This window comes from Hyperoodon ampullatus (assembly GCF_949752795.1).
Source record: "Hyperoodon ampullatus genome assembly, chromosome: 4".
In the NCBI taxonomy this organism is placed as follows: domain Eukaryota; kingdom Metazoa; phylum Chordata; class Mammalia; order Artiodactyla; family Ziphiidae; genus Hyperoodon; species Hyperoodon ampullatus.
The window spans coordinates 33,065,726-33,091,393 of NC_136917.1; the positions used below are offsets into that span (position 1 = coordinate 33,065,726).

The following is a 25,668-nucleotide window of genomic DNA, read 5'->3' on the forward strand; positions in this document are numbered from 1 at the left end:
GTCTGGTGGTTAGGACTTGGCGTTTTCACCGCCAAGGGACTGGGTTCAATCCCAGGTTGGGGAACTAAGATCCCACAAGCTGCTGGCGCGGCAAAAACAAACAAACAAAATCATAGAAAAAGAGATCAGATTTGTGGTTACCAAAGGCAGGGCATAGGGGGAGGGGGAATTGGATAAAGGCAGTCAAAAAGTACAAACTCCCAGTTATAAGATAAAAAGTACTAGGGATGGGATTTCCCTGGTGGCGCAGTGGTTAAGAATCCTCCTGCCAATGCTGGGGACACGGGTTCGAGCCCTGGTCCGGGAAGATCCCACATGCCGCGGAGCAACTAAGCCCAGGCACCACAACTACTCTAGAGCCCGCAAGCTACAACTACTGAGCCCGAGTGCCACAACTACTGAAGCCCGCATGCCTAGAGCCCGTGCTTCGCAACAAGAGAAGCCACCGCGATGAGAAGCCCGTGCACCTCAACAAAGAGTAGCCCTCGCTCACCACAACTAGAGAAAGCCCGCACACAGCAACGAAGACCCAACGCAGCCAAAAATGAATAATAATAAAAAAAAGTACTAGGGATGCAATGGACAACACAATAAATATAATGAACACTGCTCTGTGTTATATATGAAAGTTGTTGAGAGTAAACCTTAAGAGTTCGCATCATGAGGAAAAAACTTTTTTTCTATTTCTTTAATTTTGTATCTATGTGAGATGATGGACGTTCACTAAACTTATTTGATCGTCATTTCATGATGTATGTAAGTCAAATCATTATGTTATACACCTTAAATTTATAGAGTTGTATGTCAATAACTGGAAGAAATAGAAGAAATGAACTGTTTTTCCTGTTTCTGACACCAAACGTGTGGGGATTTTCCACACCAAACAATTCTCTGGGGGCACCAACAGAGTGCCCTACAGTTCAATTCAATTCTGACACTACCCCGAGTTAGTGCAGACCCCACAGTTTAAGGGCTCAGTCCCGCAAGACCGGCTCCCCCTCAGATGCCGGTCACCAGTATTAGGTCCCCAGGGCACCCATACTTCTGTCTGATGTGGCTACAAAATCAGGGGGTTCCTGCAATCCCCCCTCCCTTTCAGGTTTTATCGTTCGAATAACTCACAGAACGCAGGAAATCCTTTACTTACTGTTACCAAGGATATAGCTCAGATGGGAGTGACAATTTTTTTAAAACATATTTATTTGGCTATGCCGGGTCTTAGTTGCAGCCCATGGGATCTTCGCTGAGGCGTGCCGGATCTTTAGTTGCGGCATTCGGGCTCTTCATTGCGGCATGCATGTGGGATCTAGTTCCCTGACCAGGGATTAAACCCAGCCCCCCTGCATCGGGAGCTCGGAGTCTTAACCACTGCACCACCAGGGAAGTCCCGACAATTTGTTATTAACTCAATCTCCAGCCCCTCTTTCCTCCCTGGAGCTCCATCCCAGGGGTTGGGGCTGATGGTCTCAACACTCTAATCATGGTTTGGTCTTTCTGGCAATCAGCCCCATCCTGAAGCTACCTAGGAGTCCCCAGCCTAGCTTGTCTTCTCATTAGTATACAAAAGATGCTCTTATCACTCTGGATATTCCAAGGGTTTTAGGAGCTCTTTGCCAAGAACCAGGGGCACAGACCAAATATTTCTCTCTCTCTCTCTTTTTTTTTTTTTGTATCAGACAGGAAAGAGCTGGGTGCGGAAGTAAAAAATTTAAAAATCCCTGCCTTTGAGGTGCAGATATTACAGTGAAGGAGACATTTGTTTAAGTCAAATGAGTAAATTATATAGTATTTTAGATTCTAGGGCCTGTAGGGAGGAGGACACCAGGAAAGGGGCAACAGAAATGCTGCGGGAGGGTTTGCAGTCCTAACTCCGGTGTTGGGGAGGGAGGTGGGTCAACAAGAAGGTGAGATTTGTGCAAAGACCTGAAAGAGGGGGTGAGTGAGGGGAGCCATGTGGCTCCGGGCAGAGGGAACAGCCAGTGCAAAGGTCCTGAGGCGGGGGCCTAGTGTGTTCAAATAGCAGCAAGGAGGGGCAGAGCAAGTTTGGGGGGGCAAGTGGGAAGAGTGACAGGGCAGGTGACAGGGAAGAGTGAGGTGACAGGTCAGATCACGCAGGGCCTCGTGGACCCCGGGGAGGACTTAGGCATTTACTCTGAGTCAGGTGGGAGCCATGGAGGGCTCCCACCAGAGGGACGTGACCTGACTCAGGTACTCACTGGCGCCCTCTGGCTATGGGGAGGACAGACCTTCTTACTAGAATTAGTTGAGGCAACATCATCCTCTTTGCCCTCCATGCGGTGGAACTTTCCAGGGCCAAGGCGATGACCACGAGGCCCAGCTAGAGGCAGCCCTAGACCTCAGCCTCCCTGTCCTGATTCGGGTTCTGCAGCATCACACACGGCCCTCGCCCAACTATCTACTTGACTGTGATTTAACTGTCGTCTTCCTGGAGGACATTTCACTAATAGCAATAAAAGAACAATCACATCTGGGCATAACAACTTTAATTTTTTTTCTTGTGGAGAAAAGAGCACATCTTTATAAGTGGACATCAAAGAATGGCTTACACAGGAGAACCACACCCAGAATATAAATTATCAGGTCCAGAGCTCTCTCTATAGTGTGTTTTGGGATCACTGGGGAGAAGCCAGTTAGTGGAATCAGCACTTCAACACTGAGATCAAATTTCACCACTTACTTGTTTTTTTTTTCCAGTGGGGTAGGAAAGATACAAGAACATGATCCCCAGAGAAGCCAAAGAAAGAAAAAGAAAAAAAGCATAACCCCAGATGGCAGTCATGGCAATTTCCCACTGAAATTGCCTATGGAAGGAGAAGTTGCTGAAAGCAAATGGTAAGAAGGCACAGCACAGATGCAGGATACAACCTCAAGTGACCTCCCCAGATGCCAGCCTCCCTGGAGTTGGGAAGCTGTTTTCCCACCGCCTTTGGCTTAATTTTTGTTTGTAAACTCAGCAAACTCCCATTCTCTCCTAGTGATCTTTGAGGACATCAGTTTCAGTTCCTCAGAGACAATCAGGAGTTAAAGCTCCCCCCAAAACATCACAAAATAAAAACTTACATTATTTTTAGAAGAAGCAAGAAAAATTCTCCTACATCATTCCCAGTCTTAAGAGAACCCAGAGGCAGCTGTCTCAGTTGCTACTTGAAGCTGAACTGTTGAAAAATCTTGTGTAAACGGAAAGCTTAGGCCAGGTCAGGTACAAGATACAGCCAAAGCTGTTTTTTATCACACGGGAGATGACAAGTCAGCTGGTCCCTCAGATAGTGACACTCTGAACCACCATTTTTTTCTGGCAGCAGTTTAAGGAAAATGAACTGACCAACAGGGTCTTGACAGGCCATGGTGCATCTTAAGAAGAATTATTCTAGCTGCTTTGCTTTCTCTTTTATGTTAAAGCAATTAACATTTTTGACTCCCACCCCAAACCTTCAGATACTCTCTCATGGTGCATTTCCAAGAACCTGTCCTTTTCATCACAGTCCAGTTGTTGGTATACAAAGATATCCCCACTTTGAAGCTCTAAGGACAGCCCATGGTTTGGGGTGAACAGGGCCCTCTAGAAATAACTTCAATCTCCAGCTTCTATAAAAGTAAGAACTACATTAAACTTGAACCAGAACTTCCTCACTCTTGGAAGGAAGCAGCAGAGATCCTTAAGATTACAGGAGGTCATTTTGGCGCCAGGGGCTGGGAGACTGGACAAACCATATGCTTGGCCATTCTCAGAGTGTCTGTCAAGTTCCGGAGTGTCAGTGTTCCAGGGTAGAAGGAGGTCTCATGTCACCAGGTTTGGACTCTGGTGGGCAGGAAGGGCCACTGAGCTGAGGATGGGGCTGGGGGGCGGTGTGTGTGTCAAGATGTAGATCTCCAAACTGCACATCATCTCTCAGCAGGAGCCCCTGGTAGCTGGGGACCCCAAGCTGGTGGGCTCCCCACTAGTGCCTCAACCAGGGAGACTGGTTTCCCCGCCCATCCCCCATCAGCCTGCCACTCCCAAGCTGCACCTGTGAAATGCAAGCGGCCACAGCAGTTACCCGACCCTGCCTTCTTGCCCCTCCAGCCCAACCCGAAAGCATTCTTTCGAGTGACTCTTCCATTAGCAGAGAACATCACTGGACCCTAGCGATGACATGGCTCGGGAAGCCAACAATGCGTCTTCAAGCTTTTTCAAGTGGAAGGAGTCAAAGTCCTTACATGGAGAGCAACCAGCCAGCACAGGAAAACAGGAACATTGCTCAATTTCCTTTTCTAGCAGGATGTCAGATGTGGAAAGAACCTTGCTTAAAACATTACCAGCCGAACAGGGCCTGGGGGAGGCAGGTCTGGGCAGGAGAGCCCAGGCTCCCGAATGAGTTAATTTCTGGTAAAAAGTCCCCAGCAGGAATGCCAAGGGTTGGGTGATTCTCTGCCCGGCCACATGCGGCCCATAGTTCCAGAATTCAATTCTGGATCAGGGATGCAGTGGATAAGCTGAAACAGTGTCAGGGTCGTGGGTGATGTGGAATTCTGGGGAAGCTCAGAAGGCACTTCTGGGGTCCCTGAAAGCCAGGCTGGGGAACGGGGGGTATGGGGGGGGTCTGACTCCCTCTTCCCTTACAACGGGAAAAGCTGCTTTAATACTGCTTTCACAGGCAGAGGATGTGCAGGCCTGAAAGGAGGGCTCTGGGAGGACTAAACCACCACCCTGCCTTGGAGCCTCGAGGTCTGAGAAGGTTCCCAAGCAGACTGGGTGACCCTGAGAAAGGAGCCGCCTTCCACATCTCCAGGGTTGAAGTCTGAGAATCCCCACTGCAGGAGGGAGAAGAAGAACCATCTTTGGCCAGCATGCGAACTCCAAACAATGCCCGACAAAGAAACGGATGTGGATAAGTGGTTCTAACCCAGAAGGCACTGTGGATGCCCCTCCACCAGGCGGGGTGGGACACGCTGCCGGCACTACCCCCATGAAGATGCCTGAAAGCAGCAAGCTCGTGCACGCCCCTATCCCCAGACTCTGCCAGGGTCTGAAGCCTGTGAAAGGGGCTGCTGGGGCAGGCTGGTGGCCACAGCCAGAGAATGCGCCATGCGGGAGTTGGAGGGGGGGCGGGGGGATGCGGCTGATGGGAGGGGAGGGGACGCCCTGAGCTTGGAAACAGCCCTTGTGGCTCATGCCTCAGTCACTGACCCTGCCGAGGCAGGAACGGGGTGGGCGGGGGTGAGGGATCATCTCTAGCAGGGGCAGCTGCTGGTATGCGGGAGTGGGGTGTCCCCCAAGGCCGGGCCTTTCCCATTGCTGCCCGTGCTGGAGCTGGGTTCCAGGGACTCATTCATCTTCTCGCAGATGACATCCACCAGGCGCTCGAAGACCTGCTTCACGTTGATGTTCTCCTTGGCGCTGGCCTCAAAGAACTTGAAACCTGCAGGGACATAAGATGGGAAGAGCTGTGAGACCCTGGGGGGCAGAGCCTGGACTGTAGCATCACCCGAACCTGGGTTCCAAGCCCAGTTCTGCCCTTCGGGCAGCTGTGGGACCTTGACTGAGGGCCTTAGTCTCTCTGAGGCTCAGTTTACTCTTCGGTAAAGTGGGAACAATGATGCTGCTGCTGCTGATAGAAATCTGTGACAGCAGCCCTTGCCTGTACTACCTTGCGTATCTCTTTGTCACAAGGCAGTGGCAAGAGTCCAGGCAGTAACATTCTGGTGTCCAGCAGATATGGGGGTGCCCCTGTGTAAGTGGGGCTCATCTTCTATGCAATTTCTGCTGCACAGGAAGGCACTGCCAGGGCGCCCACAGAGCCAGATATTTATGTGGACCTTTTAAATGGAGCCAAGTATTTCACATGTTCTGGAACATATGTTCCAGGTCCAATAAAACAGAGGACTGAGCACTGGCTGAGGACTGGCTTCAGCCCAGGGGCTACCAGTGTGCAACCTCTGTCAGCCAGATAATGGCAGGTTTCACAGAGTTTGCAGAGAGCATACAGTGCACACGGTTCCTGGCCTACAGAATGCACTAAAAATGATAATAACAATAATAATAATAATAATAGGCGGTGCTTACATCATGCTTACTACGCAGCAGGCAACTTTTCTAAGCGCTTTACATAAATTAACTCATTTAAGGATGCTCTAAGATTTATACTTTTTTTTTGGCCACACTGCACAGCTTGCAGGATCTTAGTTCCCCAACCAGGGACTGAACCCATGCTCCCTGCAGTGGAAGCGTGGAGTCCTAACCACTGGACTGCCAGGGAAGTACCTATACTATTATAGCCCATTTTACAGATGGGAAAACTGAAGCACACAGAAGGAAAGTCACTCATGTAAATTCATACAGGGAACACAACCAGGCTGCCTGGTTGGAATACTAGTAGATTAAACATTTCTAGGGTATCACCTTGGGCCTCGGGAGGGAGGGCAGGCTGGCTGATTCCCTTTGGGGAGGGGGATGCCGAGGTAACTTTGAATATATTCTTAGCATCATAGTGACCATCATAACTTTTTCTCATTAAAAAAAAGTTTATCCCCCCTGGAAAAGGTGAGAGGTGGTACAAATGCTTTGGGGACTTGCCCAGGGTCCCTAGGCTATAAGAAGTGGCCCACCAACCTGCAAATAAGGGAATACATGACAGACCTTCCTGCACCCTTAAAAGATTGGTTCAGGCTCTGCTTGCTGGGAGCTGTCCCTGAATGGTCCCCAATGTGTCCCCATCTGCCATCCCCAAGGTAGGCCAGAAATTCAGACAAACGTCCACCATATTACACACATCACAGGGTAAACAGTCCTCTATCCCAGCACTTGTCATTATCATGCAGCACTATAAAAATGTCATTGTAATTAGTTACGTGTGTAATTATCCTTTTACTATGTCTCTGCTACTGGAACACCAGCGCCAAGAGGGCAGGATTTCTGTCTGCCTTGTCCACAACTGCAGCCCAGTGCCTGGCACAGAGCAGATGCTTGGAAACCACTGACTGAATGATTGAGTGAACAGATGGGTGGATGTATGTACAGATGGATGGATGGATGAATGGATGTGTAGATGGATGGATGGATGAATGGATGTGTAGATGGATGGATGGATGTATAGCTGGATGGATAGATGAATGACAGAGGCAGGGCACAAACACAGATCTCTATTCTCAGCCTGGTGATCATCAATGTCACCCCTCTGTCTTCCTAGGCAAATTTGGCATTTCCTTAACTGTGTCTGGCTCTGCCTCAAATAATGAGGTTTTTTTTTCTTTTTGAATACTTTTCTTCTGGTTATAAATACTCACTGGAGAAATTCACTGGAGAAACTAGAAACTACTGAAAAATATCAAGAAATATAGAAAAGTTGTGTGTAACCTCATCACCCAGAAACAATTACTATTGGTGTTTTGATATTTAGTTTTCCACTCTTTTTAAAAATATAAATACATAATCGTTGGGGTTCGGTTTGCAGGGGGTATGTGTGTGTGTGCACACATATGTGCCTTTTTTCTTACAAAATTGGGATTGAATTCTATCTCCCACTTTGTCCTCTAATGTTTTAAATTTAATGCCCGAGTGGGAATCTCCCCTCACACCAGGCACTAGATGTTTTCCGCAAGAAGGTGTGGGCAGGGGACTTCTCTGGCAGTCCAGTGGTTAAGACTCCGTGCTTCCACTGCAGGGGGTGCGGGTTTGATCCCTGGTTGGGGAACTAAGATCCCACTTGCTGCGCAGCCAGAAAAAAAAGAAAAGGAAGGTGTGAGCAGCATCCTCAAGTATCCTAGCCCACGGCCGGGCACCAAAAGCTGACTCCCCAGCACACCTGTTAATGAGACCCAGGCTGAGGTTCCCAGAAGACACAGGGGACAAGGGAGCAGGTTAAATGGCACCATGAGGGAGCAGAGTCAAACCCCAAACGGAGACATTCCACAGAACAAAGACCCAGTTTCTCCAACAAACGATGGCAAGAAAAAAGAGAAAGAGGACCGTTATGGTCCAGGGGTCTGCAAACTTTTTCTGTAAAGGGTCAGATAGTAAATCTCTTAGGTTTTATGTACAAGCATCAGCAATAGTTCACAATCATGCTAGCTAATGCTTAGATGCAACCTACATGTATGCCGGACTCTGTTAGAACTGCTTCACACGTCATAACTCATTCAACCCTCCTGACAACATGATGAGGTGGGGCTGTTATTATCTGCATTTCACACATGAGGAAGTGCAAGCCCAGAGAGCTGAAGTCCCCGGTGCAAGATCACAAAGCAATCGAGAAATAACAGGAGTTAATGTTCAATCATGGCCAGCATTTGCTTATTTAATCTTTCTAACAGCCCTATGAAGTAGATGTGGTTTTCACCTGTTTCCTAGATGGACTAATGGAAGCACAGAGAGGGTAGGTGAGGTGCCCAAGGTCACACAGCTAGTGGGTTGCAGAAGGGGATTCTAGCTCCAGAGTCTGGGTCCTTAACCTGCCCTCCCCCATAGAGATTACAATGCCTCCCGCAAGGAAAGTCCTGGGGAGGGCCTAGAATACTCCAAGGTAAGATTTTCTTTTAACTTAAACTTTGAATTGATAATCCATTTACCTGCTTCAGAAAGGCAGACTGAAAAGTCCCCCTCCCACTCTGGTGCCCTGGCCTGCCAGGTCTGAGACACCCAGGTCACCACTGTTACTAGATCCTTCTGTATCCTTCCAGAGTTCCTTTAAGCAAACATAAGTATAATATCCTTATTCTCACCCTTTTTATACACTGCAGGGGTTGGCAAACTTTGAGCTGCAGGCCAAATCTGGCCTGTCACCTATTTTTTATTTATTTATTTTTTTAACTGAAATACAGTTGATTTACAATATCATGTTGTGTTAGTTTCAGGTGCTGTTGCCTATTTTTGTAAATAAAGTTTTATTGGCAGTCATGCTCATTCACTGATGTATTATCTATGGCTGGTTTCAGGCAGAGCTGAGTGGTCGTGACAGACCCTAGGATTGAAAACATTTCCTATTTAGCCCTTTAAGAAAATGTTTGCTGGGGAATTCCCTGGTGGTCCAGTGGTTAGGGCTCCATGCGTCCACTGAAGGGGGCACGGATTCAATTCCTGGTTGGGGAATTAAGATCCCACAAGGAACAAAAAACAAAAGAGAAGAAAAGAAAAACTTTGCTGACCACTGGACTAAAGAAAGAAGCCATACTCACCTTTCTGCAGTTTGCTTTTTCCACTTAACCATATACCCGGAGACCCCAGAACATAAAGAAGGCCCTCATCCTTCCTTACAGCTGCGTAGTATTCCACCATGTGACTATAGTTTATGTGTAGCTGCTTCCCCCACTGTGAAACACTTGGGAGGTTGCCACAGTTTCCCTCCACTAACGGTGCTGCAGTTTGATATACCAGCCACTTCCCACGTGGGAAGTGGATGTCTGTAGGATAAATTCCCAGAAATGTTTTTGCTGAGTCTGGGTTCCCAGGGCAGTGGGGCGGTAAAGGGTATCTGTGGTTGAATCCTCTGAAATGAAATGCAGCAGGTGGTATACAAGTGGGTATTTTTCTGGGCAGATCTTCAAAGGGCAAAGGGTTGGTGACTGGTTGGACCTGGGACTCAAGCACAGGGTTGGAGGTTTGGTTCTGGGAGGTCCCAGGCCTGTGGCCCAGGCTGGGCACTAACCAAGGTCGTCAGCGAGCCTCTGGCCTTCCTCAGTGGGCACGACACGCTCGTCCTCCAGGTCACACTTGTTCCCCACGAGGATGACTTGAGCATTGTCCCAGGAGTAGGTCTTGATCTGCGTGGCCCTGTGGAGTTTGAGGGGCTGTGTTAGGCCAGAGATTAGGGTCGGGGGGAGAGGGCGAAGGTCAGGGGGTCAGTGGCCAGCAAGCACTCACCAGTCCTGCACGGCGGCAAAGGACTCCTGGTTGGCGACGTCATACATGAGCAGGAAGCCCATGGCTCCGCGGTAGTAGGCTGTGGTGATTGTACGGTAGCGCTCCTGGCCTGCCGTGTCCTGGGCACACAGTGGGGTCAGGCGTCTAGAAGCCACTCTATTCCCATCCCACCCCTGCAGGCCCCCGTCTGAGGCTTCTGTCTCCCAGCCTCATAGTCCCAGTTTGATGAGCAAGACATGGATCTGCCCTCACAGCCTGCCCCCGTCTAATGGGAGAAACATGGGCCTGCCCGTATAATCTCTAGTCTATTGGTGGAGACATGTCCCCTGTCCTTGAGGGGTTCCCGGTCTGAGGGGTCAGTAGCCTTTCAAAGACTTGTAAGCCCTTCTGACCTCATCTCCAAGAACCAGCTTCATGACCACAAATAAGAACCACATGAAAAAAAAAGAAAAAAAAAAGAACCACATGGACCAGAGGCTACCGCCTTGATGCAGAGAGCCTGATGCTCGTTACCATGACAATCATTACCAGCAGGCGCTTTGGGAGAAAGAGCATGGCTCTGAAGAGGCTCAGTGGGGGCCTCTGGGCTTGCCCCGAGAGGGTACCCAAACCTCTTCTCCACTGGTCACCAGGTCTTCTAACCCAACTTGGGTTAGTACTGTCTCCCCCTCAGACCCTACAGGGCAGGGAATATCCCCCTCATCCTGATGAATTCACCTCATAGATAATAACCCCTGCTACTCTTCACACCTACTCCAAGCCCCCTCCTCGACTCTGGACACTTGTCCTCACCCAGACCCTCCCCACAGCCCTACACCTTCGCCCGGACTTCCCTGGAGGAACCCCAGCCCCTGCCTGGCCAGCAGACCCACAGACAGCCGCCTGGCCCACCCAGATCTGCAGCTTGATCCTCTTGTCGTGGCGGTAGACGGTCTTGACCTTGAAGTCGATGCCCACAGTGCTGACAAAGGCGGGCGTGAAGGAGTCGTCGGCGTATCGGAACAGAAAGGACGTCTTGCCCACGCTGCTGTTGCCGATGAGCAGCAGTTTGAACATGTAGTCGAAGTTCTGGTCTGCTGCATCCCGCTGGCCCGTCGGGGGATCTCCAGCTGACGCCATCTTGGCAGGGAGCCTCCTGGGAGGGGAGGGCTGGAGGCCTGTAGGGAAAAAAACCCCACCAGGAATGGCTCCAGTGTCTACACCAGACCTGGGCTCAAATCCCCACTCTGCCACTTGGAAGCCAACAGACCCTGGATGCATCACTTGCCCTCTCTGGGCCTCAGTGTCCTCTTCTGGAAAATGGGGATGTTTGTCAAATGCAAGGGCCCAGGTTGGGGGTGCCCCATCTGGCCACTGAGGAACCAGACCCTGCGGAAGGTGCAGGTGTGGACTTTGCCCCAGGGTGAGCAGCTGGTGTGGCCCAGGTGTAAGCTGGGGGGAGGGGGGGTTGCCAGCTGGATAGAGTCCCCCTCAGGGCCTGGGTGTTGACTTTGGCAGGTGTTGGCCACCTGCCTGCCCCCACCCAAGCCAACTTGAACTCCTTCCCTGATCCCCATGGGGAGGGGGCTTTCAGTGGATACACCCCAGGTTTAAAGCCCAGCTCTACCACCACATGGGTACTGCCACCTTCTGTTTGTCAAAGGGGCCGGGCCCATCTCCCTCCCAGTAGGGCTGACTCACCCCAGCCCCGGCTTCAGCCCACGGAGGCCAGAATGACGGTCCTCAAATGCAAGGAGATCACCCTCAGCCACCACCACGACCACCTGGTCCTGCCTTTCCTGGCAATCTGTCCCCACGGCTGGGCTGCTTCATTTGGATCCAGCTCACCCCCCCAGCCCTCATGGCCTCAGTTTCCCCAGCTGTTTATGGCTGCTCCCTGAGCCTCACAGGGAGGCTCCAGAAGGCCTGGGTGAATGGGGACAACCAGCACAGGAACCCCTGGCAAAGCCATTTCTCAACTGCCCCGCGGGGCTTTTTTCCACTTTAAAGGAGGACCCAACTAGCCCCCCTTTCCTGCCCAGCCCTCCGCCCCACCCCGTGTTCCGGGAGAACGAGTTTGAGGAGGGGAAGAGAAAGGCAGGAAGCCTTTCCCCATGCAGGGCAGGGCCGCCGGTATGGGGGCCCCCGCCCCGCCCCACCCCCCAGCCTCAGCCCACCTGTCAGCCGGTCCCATCTCTTTCTGACCATCTGCCGACTCTCCCTCAAGCCTGCCACTAGGTAAGGGACCCCGGAGGGCTCGGCACTGTCCCGCGTCACTAGATGTGGGGCGCCCCAGCAGGTGCAGGGGAGCTCAGGAGCTTCCTCCCATCACCATATGGTCCCAACTCTTGTCCCCAGCTGGGCCGTCTGCCCCGCCCGCGCCCCATTAACGCTCCCCAATGAGCCCAGCTGGGTGGGGGCGAGGGATGAGGCGTCCCCCGCTGCCTGCCTTTGTTCCCCAGGCCCCGGGCCTCCCCCTAAGCCCCTGTCCCCCCCAAGACCTGCTGGGACGCGGAGGTGCGGGTTGGGGTGCGCTCCCTCCGACGGGGTCACCTCGCGTGGGGACGCCGCCCTCAGGCGTTCCGCCTCCGAACTCGCTGCGACCTGGCCCTGGTTGCGAACCGGACCCCGCAGCCGCAGCCGCCACCGATGCCCGCAGCCACCCGGATCCCGCGCCGGCCCCGCCCAGGCGTGGGAGGAGGGGCCCATCTCGGGGAAGGGCGGAGCGGGACCGGGGCGGGGCCTGTGGAGACCGCGGATTGGGGGGCGGGGGAGGGGCTGGAAGTCGCACCGCGCGCGCAGCTGTCAGTTCCCTGACAATAAATATTTCATTTTCACTAACCATACGTGGAGCTCCTTTTACGTGCACAGCAGCTAAGAGCACGGACTCTGGAGCTGGGTTCGAATCAAAGCTCCACCATTTTCTAGCCTTGTCTCTTTGGACATGTTAACCTCCCTGGGCCTCATTTTCCCCATCCGTCACGTGGTCGATAACGAGGGTACCCACCTCACAGGGTTGTGTAAGGGTTCTGATCCGAGTTAGTGTTTGTAACGTGCAGCGCCTGACCTAAACTGGGCTAGAGCCCTTTCCCAAATACCGTTAAGGGCCCTTAGAATTAACCACCGCCTCCCCCCCTTTACAGATAAAGAAACTGGAGATCAGAGAGGGGCAGACGCTTGCCTGAGGCCACACAATTTGGCAACCAGGCCCAGCTGAGGTCCCAGACTTTTCTTCAAGCCAACAGATGAGAATCTGCAGTTATAACAGTTCAGGCTTGGGACTTCCCTGGCGGTCCAGTGGTTACGATTCTGTAATTCCACTGCAGGGGGCACAGGTTCTATCCCCTGGTTGGGGAACTAAGATCCCGCATGCCATGCAGCATGGCCAAAAATTTAAAACAAAACACAGTTCAGGCTTTGTTGGGGTTCAAATCCCAACAACTGCACTTGAAGCCACTTGCTGAACTTCTCTGAGCTCCCATTGCTTCATGGAACAAGGTTAGCCACCTCTAAGGGCTGTGGTGGACAAACTGGGATGATGTGCATCAGTCAGGAAGGGATGGCATATGCTCAGTAACAAGCAGCTCTATAGTCATCATGGCATCTAACATGCAAGGTTTGTTTCTCACTCACACCGGTCATTGTAGTGAGGGGAAGATGTGGCGAATCACATACTGGCTTGTATACTTCTCTTTGGAAGTGACTTTGCTCACATTTCACTGGCCAAAGCAAGTCACATGGCCACCCCCGATGTCAATGGGGTGAAAAATATGATTGTCCTCTAAGGATCAGAACCAGCTGTTGTTACAATAATCCATGATCTGTGCAGTGGTTAGCACCACACCTGGCACACAGTGGGTGCTCAACAAATGGGCACCATTATAGGAAGAGCTTAAGGGCTGCAACAGCTAACTCTCCAAATCATCATGCCACATGAATGGGGAAACGGAATCCCTCAGCTCTACCCTCGCCTGCCCCTCCCCCTGCTTCCCAGTTGGAGAAAAATGACAGCAGTCATTTCCAAAGAAGTGTTTATTGACATTTGGGGCCCCAGCAGAGACAGAGAGTCAGTGGGGGCTAGAGGCTCCTGAGGCCCAGGGCGAGGCCTACAAGATGAAGCCCATTGCTCAGGAGGCAGCCCAGATTGCAAATGGAGGATAGGCCATGGTAGCGGAAGAAGATCTGGCGGAGGGCACTGTACTTGGGGTCCTGATCCCGCAGCTGGCGATAGGGGTCTGAGCCCTGGTGGCTGCCCAGCACCTCCCCGCCCAGGCCCCGCTCCTTCTCCATGGTCTGCAGGGCCCACATGGCGGCCGTGGTGCGGGGCTCCAGCCAGCGGGCATTGATGGTGGCCAGCATGAGACTCAGGAGCAGCAAGCAGAGCTGGTGGGGCGGCAGGAGGACAAGGTGAGTCATGCCTGGGAGGCAGCAGGGGCCCTAGGGAGGGTCCTTCTGCATCCTCAAAGCCCAGAGGGAAATGGGGGACAGGATTGGGTCAAAGCCAGGCCTCCTCGCTCCAACCTTAAACCCAAACAGAGCTCCAGCTCTCATACCCTGAAACCTGCAGCTCCTAAGGAAAGGCTCCACCACTATCTCCTCTCTCTCCTCCAAACCTCCTGAGCCTCCTCTCCTCTGATACCCTGACTGGAACTTTCCAGAACACAGCCTGTCTCCTACCTTCCTCTGGTCCCCCAAACTGAGGGTATCTCAGGGCAGAGACTCTCTTCCCTGAATTGGCACAGAGCACCATAACTGTCCCCTCATTTCCCCAGAATAGAGAGCCTAAGAAAGGGCCCATCTCCTTTGTGGCCCCAGCCTAGACCCTGGGAGCTGACACTGGGCCCACAGGGGGTGAATTAAAAGTCCTCGAAGTTCCAATTACCCATAATCCCTCCTGTGTCTGTGGGATTATTGAAACCCCTGTCAGGCCTCACCTGCCCACATCTGAGGGACATAATGGGGGCAGGGAGAGGGCAGGATAGAGAAATATGAGATGCACAGATGGTTCCTTGCCTTGTGGCTGGGAAAAATGTGTGGATGGGGGTGGGGGACTGTAGATTCCCAGTCAGGCTGGTTTTTAAACACTGAGCTGGGGTCAGTGCCCCAGCCCAGCTGAGTCACCACAGCTTGGCTGCAGGCCCAGCCAGGGGGAGGAGAGGGAGCAACAGCCAGCAGAGAGACACTGGGGAATAGTCAGGGCTGCTGGGGATGGTTGTGCAGGCTGTGCACTGCTCAAGGGTATCCAGAACCCAGCTTTGTATACACCAGGAAGAAGGGGCAGTTTGGGGGGTTTCGTTTTAATTCTCACAAAGGTGTGGCCATAGGTACTCAGTGTGGTCCTGGGAATGAATCTCCAGAGGGTAGTGGAGCTCAAGCCCGCATACCTGGCTGGCCTCCCAGAATGTGAGTTGAGCCCCAGCACGCTGTGAGGCCAAGATGCAGAGGTTGACGAAGGCACAGCCCATGGAGATGTGAAAGTAGAAAGGGAAGAGTTTGCTCTGCACCAGGCCGAAGGTATGTCGGGGAAGGCCTCGGAAAAGCAGGAAGCCTGTGGGGTGCAGGGGACCACGTGTCTGTTAGGACACTTCCAAGTCTCCCTCTTATCCCTGTCCCCACCTTAGGCACTCATGATATCCAGGCCGAGGGTCCCTACCTGAGACGAAGGTCACCCACATTTGCATGCCCCAGGCCCCTGACAAGACCAGTAGATGAACCACCTTAGTCAGGCTTTCCGGGTTCCCACCTTCCTCCATCTTGCGGGCCTGGGAAGGAGGCACCAGGTGGTCAGAGTTTTACCTTTGCCCTGTGGCCTTCAGACACTGTGAGCCTGCACAAGGCCAGGGTCATGGTCTATCCAGCAGAGATCCAGGGATAGTAGCCCAGGAATGGCGGTGGGGAAGACCCATAGCACTTCTGTGACGTCCCCCGACTCCATCTCTCCAAATGTCAGCCCTCAAGATCTTAGGCTCTCTGGACCCCAACATCCATGCCACCTGAGACCCCCAAATTTCAGCCCCAGCAGCTCAAGCTCGAAGCCCTAGATCCTCAGAGATCACCCCAGTGACTCCCAAATATCACCCCAGGGACCGAGTTCTGATATCAAAAACCAGTCCTTTCATGACAGGATCCCAGATAGCACTATGAAGATTCCCAAAGCACCTCCTGGAGACGCCATCTAATCCTGAGAAACCCTAAATCGCATCCCGAGGACACCGACCCCACCACTGGACCCGGACCTCGACCTGCAGCACTCAAGAGTCCGGGGCCGGATCTAAGGGGGTCAGGCGGGCTGGTCTCGGTACCTCACTCTCGCGCTCCGGGGTGGCCGCGGACCTCCTCGGCCACCTCCCTTCGTGGGACCAAGAATTCGTCCCGCCTCCCAGCTGGGCCAGAAGCCAATCGGATCGGAGATCTGTACCTCCCGTACCGCCCCCTTAGATATTGACTAATCGATGAACGGAAACCAGCCTGGAATCCCGTCCACTCCTCGGGATTTCACCCAATTACACCGCGGCTCCTAAGATCCGCGGAAGCGGAAAGGCGCCAATGAGGTCTTCGGCTGCATTGGCGGGGGCGGAGCTAAAATGCCAGCCACACCCCTCTCTGTGTCTCTACCTTTGGGATCCGCGCGTTTTAATAGGATGGTGTCTCCACGGGATCAAACTTCAGCGTCACAGCTGGGGACTGGCTTCGCGGTCCCTGATAGGAGAGCAGGAGCAGGTGGTATGTGGTAGGTGGGGGTGGAAGGGGGTCAGGAGCCTAGCGAGCGCAGGATTTAAGGCCCCGGCGGGCGGGGCGCAGGATTCAAGGCCCCGGAGGGTGGGGCCCAGGCAAAAGACCCCGCTCCGTTCCTCCAAGAATTCTATCGGGAAGGACTGAGGGAAAACAGGTGATGTGGGAGGGGGAGGGGGGAGGGGGAGGGGGAGGGGGGCTCGACTGGGGGCCTGCCTGCAGTTGACACTCAGAAATGCATCTTGCCTTTCCCCCTCCGAGCCTCCCAGGGCTCCTATGATTCCCAAGTACCAAGTACTCAGTGTGATGTTCAAGGACAGACACTGAGCTTCCCACTACTGTGTATCAGGCACTGGCATGGATTAATTTACTTAATCACAACAACCCAGTAAGGTGGATAGTATGACATCCCATTTTTATAGTTGGGGACAATGAGGCATGGAGAGGTTTAGTAACTCCTCCAACATCGCACAGCTGGGAAGGGGCAAAGCTAGGATTTGAACCTGGGCCATCTAGCTGGGGGGTCTCCTTGCTTAATCATCATGCTGTACGGCCTCTGGAAGTGAGGACCTCCCTGAGGTAGTGACTTTTGAAGTGGTAGCTTAGAACAGTTCAGGCAGAATAATAACTCCTACATCACAGGGTGGGTGTGAACACCCAGTGAGGGCTTAGGGTGGTGCTCAGCACTCAGCAAGATGCTCAGAAAATATGAGCTTAAAAAGGGATTAAGGAAGATTTTACAGAGGCAATGCTGAGTAGGGTTTTGAAGGGTATGTAGGAGTCTTCCAGGAGGACTGGGTTAGGGGAAAGATACCAGAGGACCCAGCAAGGACAAAAGAAGAGAAAGGCGTATACTGTGGCCTTTCTGGCTGAGTGTGACCCATGGCAAGTTGCCCTTCACCTGGAAGTTTTCCAGACAGACCTCCCCCAGGTTTCTCCAGCTGTGCCAGCCCTGACTACACTGGAAGGGCCGGGGGTGTGGATGTGAGACCCAGAACTGAGTTCTTTCCTGTTTCCAGCCTCACCTAGTACAGGCCTGGGACCCCATTCAGCTACCATTTATTAAATAGATATGCTCTGCCTTTCCTGCTCACATTCTATGTCTCCCATTTACTTGGGGAGCCAGTTCCCAGCTCCCCGGCTTGGCTTGCCCTGCCTTGCTTGAACTGCCCTGCTAACCTCCGGCTGCTTCCTTCTGGACCCTGCCTCCAGCCACCCTGACTTGACCCGCAAAGAGCACCTGCAGACTTCTAAGGTTTTGCACACGCTGTTTCCTGCCAGGGACGTTAACAGGGCCCAATGTTAAGATCTTTTTTTTCTTTTAGGCTCGTCTCAGACCTCACTGACTTCTGTGGGATCTTCTAGATCTTTCTCACTGCCCATCCTAACCCCTGGGGCTGGGATCATCTTTCACCCAGCTTTGGCTCCTATCATAAATAAGAGGCCTGTGTTCAGGGCTGAGGCCTCTCTGGGGTGTCAGAGACGTCATGAGAGTGTCAGGACCTGGGAGCTGGTCTCAGTGCAGCCCTCTGTCCCCCCTACTCAAAGCAACCCTCTTCTGGCCGGCCTACCCCTGGACCCTGACTACTCCATGCCTTGCTACTTCTCACCTCCATCACCCTCCAACGTGTGTTTGCCTGCTAATGAGAAGTGTGACAAGTGCTGCGGTTCGTTGAGGGGCTGCCCTGGGGCTGGAGAGCAGGAGGGGCTGGAGTGCTCTGGGCTGGCCCTCAGGAAACCTTCACCACACACCCCCCTCCCAGGCCCTTCCTCAGAAAAGACCTTGGAATATACATTTCACTGGTCCAGCACCCCAGAGCCAGAGACCTTGCAGCTGGCTGCACCTGAAAACCCAGTGACAATTGGAACCTGGAGGCCAGGGAGAGACTCGGGGCCTCAGTCGCATGGGTCCCTCCCCAACTCAGACTCACAGAAGCACTGTAATGACCAGGACCCTCCAAAGAGGCATCACAGCAACACTAAGGTCATCCCCAGCGGGGAAACCCCTTCCTGACGCACCACTATCTACCGCTGCAGGGCTTAGGGAGGGAGCTGTGGGGGCAGAGTCCTCCTCGAGACCCCCCACACCCTCTGTCTTCAGCACCCCGAACAGCGCCCAGTGCTCAGCAGGCCTGCACTAAAAATGTCTTGAATGAATGGAACGGATGTGCGATTGTGTGTCTTAATGAGGTCCTGTCTGTGATTGTCTCTGGATGTGACTGCCTGTGTGTCTGTGGTTGTGTGTCTGAGATGGGCATGAGTGCATGCCCTGGGTCTTATGACTTAGTGTGCATGGCTGTGTCTGAGGCTGCGTGTCTGTGGTTGTGTTTTGATGACCATATGTGGTTGTGCGTCAGTGGCTACTGGTGCTCCTTGCAGACATTGTTGATGCCCCTAAGGAGGAGGGCCATTACCTGAGCGCAACCAGAGACATGGCTCTGAAGGCGCATGCTCTCAGGGGCAGCCCATGGGCCTGCCACACAAATGCACTTCTGAGCGTGTTCAGGCTGGGGCAGAGGTGGGGGTGGGGATGGCGGTGGGGTGCATGCATATGCCTGGAGGCAGCTTTGCCTGCACTTGGGGGTCTAGGACACCCAGAACTCAGCAGACCCAAATTATGTCTGGCCCCCACACACTGGGTTGGGGTGAGCAAGGAGGCAGACCAGGGATAAATTATTACTGCTGTCATGCCCACCTTTCATAGAAGCCCTTGGAGACCAGCTCTTCCAAAACCAAAGGTGAGAACCTTCCCGCTCAAAAAGACTATGGGTGGGAGACCTGCCAGTTCCTACCTCCACCCTCTGCCCCAGCCTCAGTGGACCCCCCCCATTGCTGTCCACTCATCCCTGCCCCATTGTCAGCTGACCCTTGCCCCTGACCTCGCCCACCATCCCTGTCCCTGACCTTGACCTCTACTCCTGCCTCTGCCTCTGCCTCAGCCTACCCCAGCTTCTTGCCCTGTCCCCCCTCAACCAGACCCTCAGCCTCTACTGACCTCTGCCCTGACCTTGCCCCTGCCCCCACCCCTCCCAGCCTCGGCTGACCCTCACCTCTGCTCACAGTTAAGTCCACTGTGATGATTCCCGAATCCCAGAAGCTTCTGAGATGTGAACTGGAGTCACTCAGGTGTCAGCTAGAGGCCCAGACCAAGGTGAGCCACCTCAGCCCCACCCCCAGCAGTTGTTTCCCCTGCCCCCCACCCCATTCCACCCCTGCTCTCACCCCCAGGCCTGGCCTCTTCCTCCAGGCTTTCGAATTCCTAAGCCACTCAGTGACCATGTTGGAGAAGGAGAGCTGCCTGCAGCAAATCAAGATCCAACAGCTTGAATGTGAGAACTGGCCAAAGGTCAAGGTAAGGCTGGAGGCTGCTTCTGTCAGGGTCAGCTGAGTCAGGCCAGGGTGAGAGAAGTTGGCTGAGTCTGGGTTCAGGACCAGAGTCTGGTCAGGGTGAGGGCAAGCTGGGTTCAAAGCTGGGCTCAGCGTGTGGGTGGGGCTCAGCCAAGGTCCCACCATCTCTGTAGAGGTGCTGGGCCCCACGAGCCGCCAGGCAGACAAGGAGAGACACAAGTGGGACGTGGATGAGGGACGGCAGGAGCTGTATGAGGCCCTGGCTAAAGGCCTGCAGGGGCTGCAGAAGACCCTGCATGACAACGAGGAGGTGCAGCGGGCCCGTACCACCCGCTGTCTACAGCTGTTGGCGCAGGAGATCCGGGACAGGTGGGTATTGCCAGGAGGGAGGCTGCGGGAGGGAAGGGAGGCCAAGGAGAGGGAACCACAGGTGGGATGGGGGAAATGGGAGGGGCCTGAGTAAGGGAGTCTGGGGGGCCTTGGAAATCTTGGGGGACAAGAGGAGGGGATGGGGGAGGCAGGAGGCAGTGCGGATGTGTGGGAGACTGGGAGGGCAGAAATAGGGGAGACAGGAGGTGGGACTGAAAGGGAGGCTGGAGGATCAGAAAGCTGGTGGGGGTGACATGGGAAGCTGGAGGGTAGAGGAGGTCGAGGGGGGCAGAGGCTGGGGGTATTGGAGGTCTGGGGGGGCAGAAGGTGGGGAGCTGGAAGCCAGGCAATGGGGGGCTGAGGGAATGGGAGGCTGGAGGTCAGAAGGAGAGGACACGGGGCTAGGGAGGGGTAGGAGGTGGGGGAATAGTAGTAGGAGCGGACAGGTGGGTATGGGGAGGGGACAGAGCCTGGGGGATGGTAGCTGAACAGATAGAAACATGGGAGGTGGAGGAGGCTTTGGGGAGGCAGGTGGGCAAATGGGAAGCCAGGAGGTCAGGAAATGGGAGGCCAGAGGCTGCACTGTCCCCTCAGCAAGAAGTTCTTGTGGGAGGAGCTGAAGCTGGTGCGGGAGGAGGTGACCTTCATTTATCAAAAGCTACGTGAGTGCCCAAAGCCCATGACCAGGAGGGCGGGGGTCCTTCTGCAGCTCTGGCCCGCCTGAGTCCCCCCCGCTACAGAGGCGCAGGAAGAGGAGATCACGGAGAACCTGGTGAACATCCAGAAGATGCAAAAGACACAGGTGAAGTGCCGCAAGGTGAGCAGAGAGCACGGGGACCATGTGTGAGTTGGGGTCATGGGGATCCCTGCCGGCCTCCACCATCAGACTGGAGCCAGAAGGCCTGGGTTCAGATCTCAGCTCTGCTACTTACTGTTGTGTGACTGTGGGCAAGTCACTTCCCCTCTCTGGGCCTCAGTTTCCTCATCTGAATAATGGGTGTAACAACACAGCCCTACCTGACCGAGTAGCTGCATTAACTGAGTGATAAGCACTTTGAAGGCGGCCTGGGATGTGATAAATGCTATATTACACGTTTCACCATCATCATCATTATTATTATTATTCTCCCATCTCCCCTGGCCTCAGGTCCTGACCAAAATGAAGCAGCATAGGTATGAGACATCCAACTGGTCAGAGACTGAGGAGTTGCCACCAGAAGGCAGTGGCTCCTGGAGGGATGACCTCCAGAAGGAGCTGGGTGACATATGGTGATGCCCAGCTCCCACTCTGACCTCTGACCCCTGACCCTCATCTGCCCTGTGCTCCTCCCAATCAGATCAAGCAGTCACCACCAGAACCTGGAACCCACCTGAGTCCACATCTCCCTCTCCTCCCAGGACTCATCTCCGCCCCTGCCCCCACCATGGCCTCCCTGTCCCAGCTCTGAGCAGTCCAGAGTCCCCCGGGGCCCCCAGATCCCCATCTCCCCACAGGTCCGCTGTGCACCTGCTGCAGAACTCCTTTGGTGGCCTCGCCATATACTCAGGGGGCCGCCCCAGGGCTGCGAGCCTCAGGGGTGAGTGGGGTTGAGCAGCACTCCAGGGTTGGGGGAGGTTATTCTCCAGCTTCACACATGGAGGTAGGTCATGTTCAGAGGCCATATTTGGGGGTGGTTGGGTCTTATTCTGGGGTCACATTAAATAATGTTCTGGGGTGACATTAAAGAGTCCCTGGAGGTTTCATCCAGGGGTCACCCAGGGTCACTGTGATCTTTTTTAAGGGTCAGTGGGGTAAAATTCAGGTGTCATCGAGGTCATACTTTGGTGTCATGTTGGGTCACATTCAAGGGACATAATCAAGGATCACATAATATCAAGGGCACTGGGCCCATATTCAAAGGCCACTTGAGGGTCACACTCAGGGTTTGTGCCAGAATTGCACCTGTCCCTCCTGCAGGCTATAAGGGGCACCGATGCCTGAGCCCTCCACGCCCCTCCTGGGACTCGGACTCGGACTCAGACCAGGACCCTTCCCAGCCACCACTCAGCAAGAGCTGCTCCTTCCCACCTGGTGTGGATCCTCCCCTGCCCCAACCTACCCTTCCCCTCCTGGCCTGCCCTGGAATCCCAAAGTACAGGCCCTTCCAACTCCCAGCCTGGGCATCTGCTCCCTGACCTCCAGCCCTGGGGTCCCCTGGACCTGGCCAGCCTCTGACCCACCCTCTTTCTCCACAGCCTGAGCAGCTGGGACTGCTCTCCCTGAAGACCCCTCCAGAGAGAAAATAAACTAGCTGAGACCCTCCTCCACGTGTGGACTGCTGCTCCTGGCTGCTTCCTGTGCCTGAGAGTGACCCCCACAGTTTACTACCCACTCTTGGGGAGGGTGTGGAGACCCCAGGGACTGTTCGGGATATATGGGCCTAGGGTCAGGGGACAGTGTGAGGCTGGATTTAGTATATGACAAGGTCAGGGGTAAGACTGTCTAGATACGAGTGGCCAGATAGACCCTTGGCGATCTGGTCTGCTGTCCCTACTGCCCAAATGGGGAAATTGAGGCCCCTGACCCTCATCTGCCTTGCGTTCCTCCTAATAAGATCAAGCAGCGACCACCAGAACCTGGAATCCACCTGAGTCCCGCTCCTCCCAGGACTCATCTCCGCCCCTGCCCCCACCATGGCCTCCCTGCCCCAGCTCTGAGCAGTCCAGAGTCGCCTGGGGCCCCCAGATCCCCATCTCCCCCCAGGTCTGCTGTGCACCTGCTGCAGAACTCCTTTGATGGCCTCGCCATATCCTCAGGGGGCCACCGTAGGGCCCCGAGCCTCAGGGGTCAGGGGGGTTGAGCAGCACTCCAGGGTGTGTGTGGGGAGATCATTCTCATCTCCGCCCAGGGTTTCGGCCCAGGGTCACGCTCTGACACCCCACCCTCCTCTTCCTCTCAGCATCCACCAAGGTCCTCCCTCTCAACCTCCAACCTTCGTTCCCTCCCAAATCTATTCTAAAACGCCCTGCCCCAAAGAGCAACAGAGGCCCCGCCCCGGATCACGCTAATGAGACTCCTCGAGGCCCCGCCTCATGGGTTATGCAAATAACGCTCCCGGAGGCCCCGCCCCTCTCCCCGCCGCGGAGTCTGCGCTGCGCGTCGCGGCGCGGCCCGGCCGGCCGACGGCATCTCCATCTCTGCGTTCGCTCGCTGGCCGGCCGTCTGTCTGTCAGTCCCGCCGCGCCGGGACCGTCTAGGTGGAGCCGGGGCTCAGGCGGCAGCAGTCTAGACCCGGTGAGGGGGAGGGCCTTGGGGAGCCCCCTGTACCCCTTCTCGCCTGCTTCCGACCCTCGGTCTGTCTGGCCAGGGTTCGGTTCCTGTGGGTCCGGGTCCCCTGCGGGTCCAGCGCGGGGAGGGGGAGGGGAGGCTGCGAGCTGAGGCTTGGGGACCGGGCTGGGGGAGGGGAAGATGGGGAGGGGACCCTGGTGAGGCTGACGGTGATTGTGTGGTTGTCGTTATGTGTCAGTGTGTGGCTGTATGAGTGATTGTGTGGCTTCAGGGGTGTCTGTGTGGTGTCTCTGTGACTGTGTCTCCTGTGGCTGTCATTTGCGGCTGTCGCCGTGGGTATCACTCTGATGGTGAGTGTGTGGTGGCTGTGTTGTTGGGGTCGCCTTTGAGTGGCCGTGTGACTGCTGTCACAGTGATTGTGTGGCTGGCTCGATGTCTGTATGGTTGTGTGCGTGTGACTGTCGTTGTGTGGCTGCTGTTGTGTGTTCCTTCTGATGGTGGGGGGGGCCGTTATTGTGTTCCAGTGTGTGGCTGTGATCATGTGCCTTTCCTGTGTGGCTCTGTGTGCGAGTCTGTGCCATGGTCCATGTCTGTGCCCTCGTGTGGCCATGTGGCTGCGGTTGTGGATGGCACAGGGCGCTCCTAGGACTGTCAGTGTGGACGAGAGACTGGTAATGTGTGTCATCCTGTGCCGTGTAATTGGGGGTGTGACGCTGTGACCAGTTCCGTGACCCCCCCCCCCACTGTGTGTGGTGACTCTTTTTTTGATGTGGCTCTTAAGTGTGTTGGCAGCCTCGAGTCTGTCCCTGACGGTGGTGGAGTGAGGGCTGTGTGTGGGGCTGTGAGGTGTGTGAAGGACCTCCTGTTGTGTCCCAGTGACCATGTGTGGGGGGACATTTGTTTGATCTGTGTGGGTGTCTGTGACAAGCCGTGTGCACACTGTGCTGTGTGTGTGTGTGTGTGCAGCTATGTGTGTAGTGGGTGTTGGGCACCTGTCTGAATGAGCGAGCCTGTCTTGTTCACCACAAGGCTGGCACCCAGCACAGGGCCTGGAACCCAGCAGGCCCTTGATCCTTGTTGGTGGGATGAATGAGTGCTGTGCGATGGTGTGTGTGTGTGTGTGTGTGGTGTTTGGGATGGAAGCTCTGGCTGACTTGTGTACTCTGGGGGTGCCGGTGTGTTTTTGTGTCTCTAAGAAGGTGAGGGGGCCATGGCCAGGTGGGCATCTTGGGCATCTGGACTCTCTGGTGACCCTCACCCCCACATGTCACATTGCAGAGCAAGCCACGTGGATGGGGCACTGGACCCAGAGTGCCTCCCCTTACCTGCCTGGGCCTCAGTTTCCAAATCTGTGCAATGGGGGTGACCATCCCTGCCCTGCTGGCCGCCAGGAGTGGCTGTGAGTCTGTGGGCGTGGCAGCGGCCTGCAGGAAGTCATAGGGCCCTTTCACAGGTGAGGTTAGGCTGGGAGAATGGGTCAAGCAGGTGTGACTGCATTGGCCTCTCAGTGCTGGGGACTGAGGTTAGACTGGGGGGAGGGGAGAGCACATTGAGGGGGAGATACCCCTCTCTTGATACAGGAAGGCAGACGGGCTGGGAGGAGGGGGAAGGAGGGAGACAGGGAGAGGCAGCTGGGAGAGAAGGAGGACCTGGCCATCAGCCTGAACCAGTCAGGCACAGCCCATGGGGACAGGAGAGGGAGGCCCCTGAGGGCCATGGGGGAAGTGGTATAGGGGGAGGGGCTTGGTGGGGGTGGGTGACAGGGAACATGGGGTCTCCTGTAAATCATGTGGGGAAAGAGTATGGGGTCTCCTAAAAACTAGTGTGGGTGAGGACCCTTCTTTGTGGGGGAGGGGTCCACATTAGTTGGAGAAGTCTGCTAAAGGCCAAGGGCATGGGTCCCACATGCTAAGGATGCCAGGCCCTCCTAAAAGGTATGGGGTCAGAATCTCCTGTGTAGGCTGTTGGAGGAGAAGACCACTATACAATCTGTGGGGACCCCAGCAGAGGCTGAGCTGAGCAGGTTGTGTCAGGGGAGGCTGGTGCCTCCAATGGGCAGGGGCAGGGGCAGGGGCAGGGGCAGGGCAAGACCTGCCTATGCGGAGGCGTGGCCAGA

The 25,668-nt window shown here is 54.6% G+C and overlaps 3 protein-coding genes across 4 annotated transcripts; 1 reads left to right on the forward strand and 2 right to left on the reverse strand.

The window, feature by feature from the left end:
* Positions 1-5,232: 5,232 nt before the first annotated feature.
* RAB3D (RAB3D, member RAS oncogene family) lies at positions 5,233-10,975 on the reverse strand (the record flags this gene model as incomplete). Its single annotated transcript, XM_079702545.1, has 4 exons — positions 5,233-5,420; positions 9,642-9,766; positions 9,857-9,975; positions 10,748-10,975. The coding sequence occupies 4 exons, from the start codon at positions 10,973-10,975 to the stop codon at positions 5,233-5,235; spliced, it is 660 nt and encodes a 219-aa protein (XP_079558671.1).
* Positions 10,976-13,852: 2,877 nt separating this feature from the next.
* Positions 13,853-16,179, reverse strand: TMEM205 (transmembrane protein 205). Of its 2 annotated transcripts, none has more exons than XM_079701853.1 (4): positions 16,138-16,179; positions 15,489-15,597; positions 15,220-15,383; positions 13,853-14,218 (listed from the first exon to the last, which is right to left on the reverse strand). In XM_079701853.1, exons 2-4 carry the CDS (start codon positions 15,586-15,588, stop codon positions 13,913-13,915), a joined length of 570 nt encoding a protein of 189 aa, XP_079557979.1. In that variant the 5' UTR covers positions 15,589-15,597; positions 16,138-16,179; the 3' UTR covers positions 13,853-13,912. The 2 variants fall into 2 exon arrangements, with proteins under 2 accessions (XP_079557979.1, XP_079557980.1); XM_079701854.1 differs by lacking the exon at positions 16,138-16,179 and adding an exon at positions 15,995-16,090.
* On the forward strand, positions 15,721-24,992 carry CCDC159 (coiled-coil domain containing 159; the record flags this gene model as incomplete). Its single annotated transcript, XM_079701494.1, is given in 15 exon segments — positions 15,721-15,726; positions 18,048-18,234; positions 18,331-18,551; positions 19,272-19,305; positions 19,630-19,718; positions 19,815-19,895; positions 20,091-20,284; positions 20,879-20,946; positions 21,025-21,101; positions 21,432-21,553; positions 21,779-21,861; positions 22,242-22,416; positions 23,028-23,089; positions 23,224-23,558; positions 24,831-24,992. Coding segments are annotated over 15 exon segments (1,896 nt in total).
* Between the last annotated feature and the right edge of the window lie 676 nt (positions 24,993-25,668).